At 48.5% G+C, this 11,398-nt stretch overlaps 1 protein-coding gene across 7 annotated transcripts in view; it reads left to right on the forward strand.

Annotated features, from left to right (window-relative positions):
• Nucleotides 1-5,680: 5,680 nt before the first annotated feature.
• Nucleotides 5,681-11,398, forward strand: part of ITGA7 (integrin subunit alpha 7) — a 26,641-nt gene continuing 20,923 nt past the window's right edge. For all 7 annotated transcript variants that reach the window (XM_044679356.1, XM_044679354.1, XM_044679360.1 and 4 more), the window contains exon 1: nucleotides 5,681-5,959. In XM_044679356.1, the coding sequence (XP_044535291.1) occupies nucleotides 5,772-5,959 (188 nt within the window). In that variant the 5' untranslated portion in view covers nucleotides 5,681-5,771. The remainder of the gene's footprint in view (nucleotides 5,960-11,398) is intronic.

Below are 11,398 nucleotides of genomic sequence, written 5' to 3' on the forward strand. Positions count from 1 at the left end.
TCCCTTTTCCAAAGTTATCCAGTATTTAGTTTGTTTGTATGTTGTTTTCTCTATGAACTCTTTGAGAGCTGGAACTGTTTTTTGCCTTTTTTTTTTTTTTTAAATCCTCAGTGCTTAACATAGTGTCTGGCACATAATAGGTTCTATTTTTTTAGGCAAATGGGATTAAGTGACTTGCCCAGGGTCACATAGCTGGGAAGTATCTGAATTCATGTTTGAACCCAGGTCCTCCTGTTTCCAGGCCTGGTGCTCTATCTACTGGGCCACCCAGCTACCCCATAATAGGTACCCAATAAATGTTTTTTTAATTGATTGACTTCCCTTTCTACTACAAATTTGTGCAGGTTCCATTTTTCTTTGAGTCTGAGGCTTCTGAGGGGATTGAGGTTGTTAGACTATCCCTGATAGTGACCTCTTTCTGGGGTGTTTGAGGGATTAGAGGAACTCTGGTCTCATTGAAATTCTCTCCCTTCCCTTTCGTTCCCTTCCTAGTTGCTGGCAAATTCCCAGGTTGATTCCTGGCTTTGCATTCTCCCTCCATGTTCTGCAAATAAGCTCCTAATGTCAGGAATTTTCCCCTTCCTTCCTCTACTTATTTTTACTGCCTCACCAACTGTCCATCTCCTTGCCCTTGATAATTAAAACAGCCAACTAATTGACCTCTTGATTATCCCTGGTAGTATATTAGTTGGAGAAACTTTGTGTGGGAACTAAAATCCTGAATTTTCTCTCCTCCCCCTTCCAGATAGATTGGTGTTCTGGGAATGCAAACTCATTTCAGTCTTAGCAGAAGCAAAATATAAGTAATCACTGCCAAAAAGATCATCATATGGTGTGTCTCCAAACTAAAGAGAAATGCTTTTGTGCATTGTCCACCATCGATTTCATGATTAGCTTTTAGATGATCCATGGTACTGCTCTTCTCTCCCCTAGCATTGATGATTGAAAATTGACCCTGTTATACATACAGAACAAGGGAGAACTGGGTCAACAGCAATAGAGAGATTGAAGTTAGAAATAGGGTGGGGTGGATTGAGAACCAGGTCTAGAGATGGGAGGTCCTAGGTTCAAATTTGACCTCAGACACGTCTTTCCTAGCTGAGAGACCCCAGGCAAGTCACTTAACCCTTGTTGCCTAGCTTTTAGCACTCTTCTGCCTTAGAATCAATAAAGAATATTGATTCTAAGATGGAAGGTAAGGGTTAAAAAAAGAAAAAGAAAGAATAGGAAAAGATTACCCTTAAAGTTGCAAGAAGCAACTATTATGTTTTCTCTTCTCCAGGCTAAATGCCTCTACTTCCTTCAGTTTAACTCATGGATCCCCTCAACATCTCAGTTACCCTTTGGCTTGTTCATGCCTTTCCTAAAACATGGCATACAGGAATGGGTTTATCCTTATTTTACACATGAGGAAACTGAGGATCAAAAGAATTTGATATTGGCTGGTAGTCATTGAGTGAATGAAGTAAAGTGTCAGAGACAGGATTTAATTAGAGTCCATCTGTCCTGACTTAGATTTCCAAGGCATTTTGGCTGCCCTATATAAGTCAATATCCCATGAAAAAATTCAGTAAACATGTAGAGCAGTATATTATTTTATTCATTCATTCATTCATTCATTCATTCATTCATTCATTCATTCATTCATTCATTCATCTATTTATTTATTTGTTTGTTTGTTTGTTTGTTTGTTTGTTTATTTATTTAAAAACCTTAACTTCTGTATATTAGCTCCTAGGCAGAAGGCTGGTAAGGGTAGGCAATGGGAGTCAAGTGACTTGCCCAGGGTCACACAGCTGGGAAGTGTCTGAGGCCAGATTTGAACCTAGGACCTCCTGTCTCTAGGCTGGCTCTCAATCCACTGACCTACCCAGCTGCCCCCCAGAGCAGTACATTATGTGTCAGTGCAGTGATAAGTTGAGTGTCAAATTGTGTGCCGGAGGTGTGGACTTCCATCCTGGAAGGCTGTGACCACAGGAGAAATTTCTCCAGACCAAGATGCTTAAGGAACCTGGGAGAGGGCAGCTTGGAGGTTTTATGTTGGCAGCACTCAGGACTAGACCCCTTTAACTCATTGGACAATAGCCACTGACAGTAGCATTTGGGAAAAGGATCAGCCTAGGACTCAGTTCCAGAGAGGGAATGATCAATAGAAGCGGGAAGAGTGGGAGCATCACAGAGCTGACCATTTTACAGCAGCCTTACTCAGCCTTCCCTCCCCCACTCCTAGCCCTTCCTCCAAGCTCTCAACTGCAATGAGCCAGCAGAATGTTGGGGAGGATGGGGTAGTGCCCAGAGCATCACTGACAAGAGTGGGAATAGGGAGTTAGGAGGGCCAAGAGAGGGGGAAAGCAGAGGGCTGGGGGAAGGGACTACTTATTCTCCCAGGGCCTGGGGTGTTTTCAGAGGAGAGGGTCTGGCAGAACATGACAGAGAGAAGTGCCAGGCTTCTTTTTTATTTTAAGCTCCTTCTCCCTACTTGGCATGACTTTGTCAGTTTCACAATTGGGTAAGCAAATGGTGCCCTGAGCCTGCGAACCAAACCAGCTCTATTCTTCATTCTCAGTCCCATCTAGGGCTCTCCTCTGGTGGAGAGGAGGGCCCAGAAGATGGGGGTATTCCTACCTGCCCCCTCTCTGTTCCTCTTTTCTCCCATGTCATCTTACCTCTTAATTATGCCCTTCTCACTTAAGTCTTGATTTTTAAAATTCTGTCTAATTTAAGCTTCTCTTGCCGTGGGTGAAGCCAGCCCATTTTCATTTGTCAGTACTTGGGAAAGATGGACACAAGCCTGCTCTCACTATTCTCCTGACCTTATCCTTTCTTTTTTAAGGATAAATGAATGACCTTGACTCTAACCCCCTTCCTTTTATTCATTTCTTTTTCTTTCTGGGATTCATTCTACCTCTGTTTAAAAGCAGAGTCTCATTACTAGGCTCCAAAGTTACCAAACAAATGCATGGAGCTAGGTGGAAGAGTAATTTGCTTTGTAAGGATGGAGAGATTACGAGAGCATGAGGTATTGGGAGTTTATGCAGAGTATAGAGGAGAAGAAGAAGTCTTACAAACTGGGAAACCTAAAAGGAGGGGGATAGTGTAGTATTTGCTAGAGGGGGCTAGTGTGGAATGGTCAGACTGGTTCTCCACTGATTATCTTTCCCCTCTATCTTTCCCAGCCATGGCTCGGGCCTTAGTTTTGGACAGGAGTCAGAGGCATTCCAATTCTGGGGAGACTCGAGGTGAAGGTATATTTTATATGTTGGGGACTTGGAAGGAAGAGATGGCCTCTAGGACAAAGGCTCCAAGGCTATCTTCTCAGATGAGGTAGAGGGGAAAGTAAATTCCATAGCCTTTATTTCAGGTTAGTAATTTGAGGTAGAATAAGATGATCTGGAAGAGAATAGTAGAGAGTCCAACATAGCGAAGGGCATGAAGGTTGGAAGAGTAGGAGGCAGATTTGAGAAAACTCCCATTCCTGTTTCTGCTCTCTCTCTTTCCCCCTCTTCCTCCAGAAAGGGCCAAAGTCTCTGTTTGGTACTGGATGGTTCAACATTGGCCTATTGTTCAATAAGGTTCCAGGCTCTTTACTAAGAAACATAAGAGACTTGACTGCATCTTACAGGTAGGTCATTTGCCCAAATGTCCCACTGTTCTCAGCTTCCCCTTACTCTCTTCTTCCTTTTACTGTTTCCTCTGTGATTCCTCTCAGTCCTTATTCAAGAGCCCTTTACTTCCCTTCAGAGGCACAAATTTGTGGGTCTAATTTTATACTCAGCTTGGTCTGATGTCTGTTAACCCCCCCCCCCCCACTCTCCCTCCACCCCTTGCCTTCCCTCCTCTGACTGTCTGAGGGTTATTTATAGTCAGGCTAATTCTGGGAAAGCTTCTCTCTTCTCTCTGTCTTCATCTTACTATGCTGGGTGAGGTGACTTCCCAAATATTTGGACTGGGGAAGTCAGGAGAAGATTCTTGGCATGTGCTTGAACCCTGGGATTTGGTGAAATTGGTGGGTGGAATGGGGGTGAGAGGAAATAGAAATCATGCAGGTGCTGGCTAAGGGAGTGGTTGGTGTTTCAGGAAGGATGATGAGGTGTGTCCTAGGTCTAGGATCTAGAGATCTGGGCTGAGGTTTAGGAGCCTTGGAAACCTGTCCTCACAGCAGTTAATCCTCTGGTCTCAGGGATGAAGAGGTTAAAAATCTGGTCTGGGGGAAGGTCCTGGAGAAAATGGAGGAGGACACATAGAAGGTGGTGGTGGTGAGAGATAGAGAAGATACAGGACAGAAGTGGGACCTTAGGAAAAGCCTTCTGAGCAGACAAGAACTATGAAAGAGGAGTGAGAGACAAAGAGATGGCTACAAAGATTAAGAAAACATGAGAGAGATCAGAGCAATTTTAGAGACGAGACAAAGATAAAGAAGAGACATTCTCTATGTCTATGTTCAATCAGAAAAATGCTGGAAACGGAAAAGACAGACTGCCACAAGTAGTCATACCAGATGAGAGAGAAGGAACCCAAAAAGGGAAGGGGGGAGGTTTGGGACCTTCTAAATTGTTTCCTATCTCTTATCCTGGCCCTAGTGCTTAGCTGGCTGAGTTATATATAGAAGGGAAGTTGGAAAATGTTCCCTGGTCTCTCTTCCCCACCCCTTTTCTTCTCCTTGGCCTATTCCAGGAGTATGTGCCTGGGCCTTTGTCCCAGTAGTGTGGAAGGACAGACACACTGGTCCCATTTGGAATCCCTGAGCAACCCCACCCAAGCGCCCGTCTGGAGTTAGCCTAGCACGCTCCTCCTTTCCTCTCTGTGCCCTTGAATCCAAATGGGCAGAGGCAGGCACTGGAGAGCTGAGGGGACAGAGTCGGGTCTTCCCCTTCCTTAACCTTCCGCCTCCTCCCACGCTCATTCTTTCCACACTCTTAGCGCCTTGAACAGAAATCTCTCTTCTTTCACCCAGTGACTTTCCCTCGTGCTGTCTGCTCAGCTTTCTCTCTCCCTTTCCCCACATTTCCTCTGTTCTTTCTTCTCTCCCTTCCCTTCAATTTTTCTTTTTCTCCTCCAGCTCCCCTAAAGCTGAGGAGGCAGAAGTTGGAGCCCATAGAGCCTTTGCCTCAGGTTGGGCTCTAGCGAGATAGAGGGGAACGGAGGGAAGGCACTGGGTGCTCGGCATCCGTCCACAGGCCTAGGTGCTGGGTCAAGTCACATTCTGACCTCGAGGATCCTCTTTCCTTTTCCTTTACGTCTTCTCTCTCTTTTTTGTGTCTCCTTCTTCCATCCTTCTCTCCCCTCCTCCCCCTCACTCCCCACTCCCTTTCCTCAATTCTCATTACCTCCCCTCGGGTTCCCCCCTCTCCCTTCCAGCGCGCCGCCCCCGCCCCAGGCCGGCATTCATAGAAGAGCTTTCTCTAAGCGGAGGGCGGTGAAGAGGCGGGGCGGCCACCGGGGCTCTGGGGTGGGGTGGGGTGGGGAAGGCGCGGCTGAGTCCCTCCCTAGGCGGGACTAACGGGGTAGCCCCCGACCCTGAATCCTTGGCGGCTTCTTCCACCTGCTGGGATAGAGGGGAGGAGCTGGGGGAGGAGCGAGGGGCGGTGCTCTCGGGGATGGGCTTGGAGTGGGAGCCGGAGTTGGGGCTCAGCGCTGTCCGCAGTCCGAGCGGGGCGGGAGACTTGGGGTAGCCGGAGTGCGAGGCGTGGGAGAGCGATCCCGAGAGAGCTCAGGGGAAGTTCGGGCAACGGGAGGGGAGGGCGAAGATTTTGGGGCTCTGAGAGGTCCCCATGGCTGGAGCTCGCCGCCCCCAGTTCTGCTGCCTCAGGATCTTCTTGCTCTTGGGGTGGCTGCTCTCCGAGGCCGGTGCCTTCAACTTAGACGTGATGGGTGCTCTGCGCAAGGAGGGCGACCCTGGCAGCCTTTTCGGATTCTCTGTGGCCCTGCACCAGCAGCTCCGTCCCCGTCCCCAGAGCTGGTGAGTCACCCAGTTCCAGCTGTTCTAGGATGCCCCCAGCCCTAAGCCCTAGTCTCCCCCATGCGCTCTGATCTTGCCGTAAGGCCTGGGATCCTGCCTTCTAGACAGAGCCCCGCCCTCCTATCCTAGACCCCTAACTCCTCTGCTATCCACTGGTACGGGATCTGAGGACTGGAGCCTGGGGTCTTCCTCTGAGCCTGCCTCTGACGAGCTAATTAGCCTCCTGACCCGCCTCCCTCCGTTCCGAGAGTGGGTGCTATTATTCCAGTAGCGAACTTACTAGCGTTAGGACGGGTGATTGGGCTGGAGACCCAGTCCTCACCAGCAAAGTTTCCACTGGGGAGGAGACATACCACTGCCAGGCTGTGCAGGGGGGGGAGGAGGGAAGGGGCTGAGACTCCAGTGGAAGGCACAGAGGTTAGACACCAGAAATAACTCCCCAGCAGTCCCGGTAGGGAGAGGGGAGAGGGGGAGAGACAGAGCCGGGGGGAGTGGGGGGAGGAGGAGAGGAGAGGAGAGGAAAGGAGAGAAGATGATGGAGTCTATTTCTAGGTTTTTTGTTTTTTAAATGAGATAGAGACCTGGCACCACTTGGCTAGGGTAGAGCAGGCGGAGGGATGGAACAGGCGTTGGAAGCTATGATTCATTGCTCCGGCTGGGGTGGGCAATAGTCCAGGCAAACGGGGTCTCAAAAGAAGGAGCTATAAAAAAGGGATCCAAGTAATTTGAGCCTTAGCTTCCCTTTAGACCCCCAGGAAGGATGCTGTGTTGTTGTTTCTCCCTCCTCTCCCTCAAGAACTCTTAGTATCCTAGAATCTTATCTGGAGGAAGATTGTGGGTGGGAGCCGAGGTTAGTTTCGGATCCCAAGAGATCTCTCTTAGGACCAGAGTGCCCCCATCAGGTATAGGGTGGACTCCTGGGTAATTTGTGAATACTGAGGACATTTCTTTAGCTACGATGTGTGAATGGGGGTTCTTTCATGAGGGGTAAAGATAAGAAAGGGGGAAAAATCTATCTGCACCAGGACCCTCCCTTTTTAGTCTTTCATGCTGTTTATTCCCGATTACCCAGGGCTGGGGTCTTGCTTCAAGTCGACACTCCAGAGCCTCCCCCAAGGCATATTGAGCCCATTACTATGATCAATGCCAGTCCTCTGGGTCTCTCTTCTCTACCTGTCAATCAATTCTTCCGGAAGGGGCTGGGGCGGTAGTACTGGCAGGTACAGCCTTTTCCCCTTACAGATGGGGTTGGCTAGTCACTCTTTCCTTGTCCTCTATTCCCTTGAGAGCAGGTCATGGCACTAAAACTCTTATAAGGTGATGTGTGAGGAGTGGTTCTCCTCTTTTGGAGTCCCTCACATTCTCTCCCATGGAGCTTTCTAACTCCTCTGTCTGCCAGATATCCAAGTCTTCCAGACTTGGAGACCTTTTTAGGACATGATGAGCACACAGTTATTTCTAGGGAAATTCTAGGTTATTTTTACCAGCTTAGTCCCCCCACCCCCAAGCTTTTGTAGCCCCCTCCCCCAGCATTGTCATTCTGGGGACTGACTTAGAGGGCAGAGCTTGACCTTCCCTTTCCCCTAGGGTGTGCTGGACTTGGGGGCGGGGGAGGCATTTGGTGGATGAGCAGTCTGCCAGGGCTATCTTCTACTTCATCTGGTGGACCCCTCCACATTCTGACAGAAAGATCTAGTCACTGAGCGAATGGCAAGATAGGTAGATATCAGAAATTCTTCCAGGTGTAATTTCAGCATTGCTTCTTTCCTCTGTGCCCTCCAAACATTCTCTCCATCCTTCTTCCCCCAAAGTTAGGAGCCCCTGGACTGAGAGATGCTCATAGAAGAATGCTCCAGACTGGAGATCTTGGACTAGGAGACCCCCCCTGCCCAGAAAAGCCCCCCCAAGATGGGAGTCTCCCTTGGACCAAGAGAATTCTTAGACTGAGAGAATCTAGAGAGAAGTTTCCCACAGAGGGAAGCACTCCAAGAGCTAAGAGATTCCCCCAGAAGGGAGCCCCCACAATGAAGGAATTCCTAGATTGAGAGACTTTACAGGAGAAACCCTACAGAAGAGACCTCATAGAAGGGAGCCCGTCAGACCAAGAGAATCTTTAGAGGGAGAGAGCCCCTAGAAAAGACTTTCCCAGAGAGAAGCCACCCAGACTGATGGAACCTTTGGATTGGGGGATCCTAGAGAAGATATTTCACAGAAGAAACTCTCTGTGCTGAGAGAACCCATAGAGGAGAGTACCCTAGATCTAGAGAACCTCTAGACTGAGAGAACTCATAGAGGAGACTTCAAAGACTCTCCCTAGCCTGAAAGACCTACAGAGGAACTCCCTTCAAACTTGAGCCCCTTATATCTGAGAGAATATGCAGAAAGATGCTTCTGCCTCTCCCTCACCCCCGAGAACTGTATCAATCCCAGCCCTTCTGTGGTGGTGTCCTGGAAGTATGGAGGTTCACATGGACAAACGTCCCTCAGTTCATGCTGCCCCTGACCTTCCTATTCTTTCCAAATTCTGAGAGTATTTCTTCCTTTTTTTCTCCTACCAGTGACTGCTACTGCAGCTACTGTTCCATCTGGATGTTGGAGAGGATCAGGGACTGGGAAGTTTGTGAGGGAGGAGGGAAGAGCCCAGAAACCTCAGTCAAGGCTGAGGATCATGAGCTGGAGGGATGCCAAGAAAGCCCAGAGAATCGTGAGGCCCAAGTTCTTGTGTCCATGCCTGTGCCCTTTGAGAATCTCTTCTCCATTACTCCAACTCTCTCTTTTCCCTTTTTCTCCCATGGGGCTGGGCCCATCTGGACACTTAGTTTTTCTGTTCCCAGAGTAACCTAAAGGACAGATTTTTTCCCATCCCCTCCTCACATAAGCCTGGCCCTGTGCAAATTCTGGTCTTAGTTCCAGCAACCTGGACTCAGCGTGTGTATACAGCTGAGGGGCTCCCAGGTGTCTGCTGGGTGCATTTGGCCACTGTCTGGAGGCTGCTGAGGCTTTAATCTATATTGACTTGCCCATGTGCCTGTCCCCCATCTATCCATCCATCCATTCTCCCAATGTTTATTGAGCACTTATTGTGTACAGAGAACCGGGCTAAGTGCTGCATGTAACACAAAGACCGGAGCCTCCTCTGTAAAGTGCTCCATCAGCCATGCTAGGCATCATTATTAGTATTATGTGAGCATGCTAAACATTGCAGGGGCTTTCAGCCACTGTAACGCTGACACGGAGCCACGTTATCCTTCCACAATATTCCTAGGGCCCCCTTCTCTTGACTCTCAGTTCCCTTAAAAGTTTTACTGCCCTGGGGCAACGAGGTTCAGTGGTTAGAGAGCTTGGAGTTAGGAGGATCTGGGTTCAAATATGGTCTCAGATACTTACTTCCTACTTATGTGACCCTGGGCAAGTCCCTGAACTCTAATTGTCTAGCCCCTTACTGCTGAGAAGGAAAAGTATGTTTTTTTTTTTTTTTAAGCCCTTACCTTCTATGTTAGAATTAATCCTGTGTATTGGTTCTAAGGCAGAAAAGCAGTAAGGGGCAGCTGTGCTGGGTGGCTCAGTGGATTGAGAGGCAGGCCTAGAGATGGGAGGTCCTGGGTTCAAATATGGCCTCAGATACTTCCTAGTTGTGTGACCCTGGGCAAGTCACTTAACCCCATTGTCTAGCCCCTACCATCCTTCTGCCTTGGAACTAACAGAGAATATTGATTCTAAGACAGAAGATAAGGGTTTAAAATAAAAAAAAGAGCAATAAGGGCCAGGCAATGAGGTTAAGTGACTTGCCCAGGAGTCACACAGCTCACCATGGTCATTGGCCTCGGTCATGGGAAAGGGGGGTGAATGGGTGGGAAATGATTACTACTAGGATGGGAGGTAGAGCAAGGAGCCAGAAGACCTTAAAAGAATCGAAGAAAACAAAGTTTCCCCCAACCCTGGCTTTACCTCCTCAATTGGTGGCCAGATGCGCTTGTTTTATTTTTCCCTCTTTGTCTCCTCCAGCTCCCGAGCCTACCCACACACTCCCACTCTTGGCCTTCTTGTTGGTTTGCCCCAGGGGGCTCAGGCATCCTCCATTCCCAGCATAACTCTCCCTTGGGGCCAGAGCTTTGGCTGTGACTATGGAAAATTGTTGGGCCAAAAAAGTCATAGCTGGGAAAGCGGGAGCAGTGGTGGGGAGTGTGAGGGTAGAAGGAGGGGAGGGGAAATGGGGAGATGAGAAAAGGGAGTAGAGAAAGATGGGGTGAGGAGATAAAGGAAGATGGGGAGAATGCAGAGGGATGTGGAAAGAGAATGTTGTTGTAATGGGGGAGGAGAAAGGAGAATGGGGTGGAGGGACCACTGGAATGAGGGGAACGAGAGAGAAGAAGGGAAGGGCCATGAGAGGGAGAGTGGAGTTTGCAGAGAAACAGAGAAACCATTCTGTCTCTTTCCTCACTTCACCCTGAGCGCAACTGGAAACATTAGAGATGACGGGCAAAATCCTGGGGAATTTGGGGGAGGTGGTTATTGATGTAATAACTTAGCTTAGTGGGACCAAAATGAGTCTCCTGGAACGGGACATCCGGACAGCCTCTCCGTGCCAGCTGTGGGCACCTGTTGCCTTCACCCCAGCATTTTTGGCATCTTGTAGGGAACAAATTAGGTCAGAGAAAGGGGGCAAACTTGGCAAAGGAACCCTGGCTGTGGAGGGGGTGGGGCATTTAGGAACAGGTGTTGGGAACAAGCGGTTCTTTCAAATTAACACTACTGAGTCAAGGGAGAACATATGTTTTATACTCTTTGAGTGGAGATATTTGTGACTGAAGTCCTTGTGGTAAGAGTTGGGTCAGGGAATAGGGGTCAGTTTTGGGGCCCATCTGCTTGTCTAGAGGTGGTTAGGTGCTGAAGTGGATAGAGCACTGGATTCGGAGTCAGGAAGACCTGAGTTCAAATCCAACCTTGCACATTTGCTACCTATGTCCCTGGGCAAGTCATTCAACCTCTGCCTGTTTTAGTTTCTTCATCTGTAAAACAGAGATAACAATAGTACCTACCTAATAGGTTTGTGGTAAGAATTCGGTGTAATAGTCTATGTAAAACATTTTGAAAAACTTAAAGCACTCAATAAATGTTAGCTATAATTGTTATTACAGAAAGGGAAACTAAGGCACAAGGGACTTTTCTGAGGTCCCGCAGGCAGAAGTGTCTGAGAAGGGATTTTAATCCAGGTCCTTGGACTCCAATGCAAGTGATTGGCTGTACTCAATGCCAGACTGTCTTTTTGGAGAAACCTGAGGCTCTTCTAACTCTCTCCTTCCCTCCTTTCTTCCCTCCTTCCTCCCTTCCTCCTTCCTTCCTTCCTTCCTCCCTTTCTTCTTCCCTCCCTTCCTCCCTTCCTCCCTCCCTTCCTTCCTTCCTTCCTTCCTTCCTTCCTTCCTTCCTTCCTTCCTTCCT

This window comes from Gracilinanus agilis, chromosome 5 (genome assembly GCF_016433145.1).
Source record: "Gracilinanus agilis isolate LMUSP501 chromosome 5, AgileGrace, whole genome shotgun sequence".
Taxonomy (NCBI): domain Eukaryota; kingdom Metazoa; phylum Chordata; class Mammalia; order Didelphimorphia; family Didelphidae; genus Gracilinanus; species Gracilinanus agilis.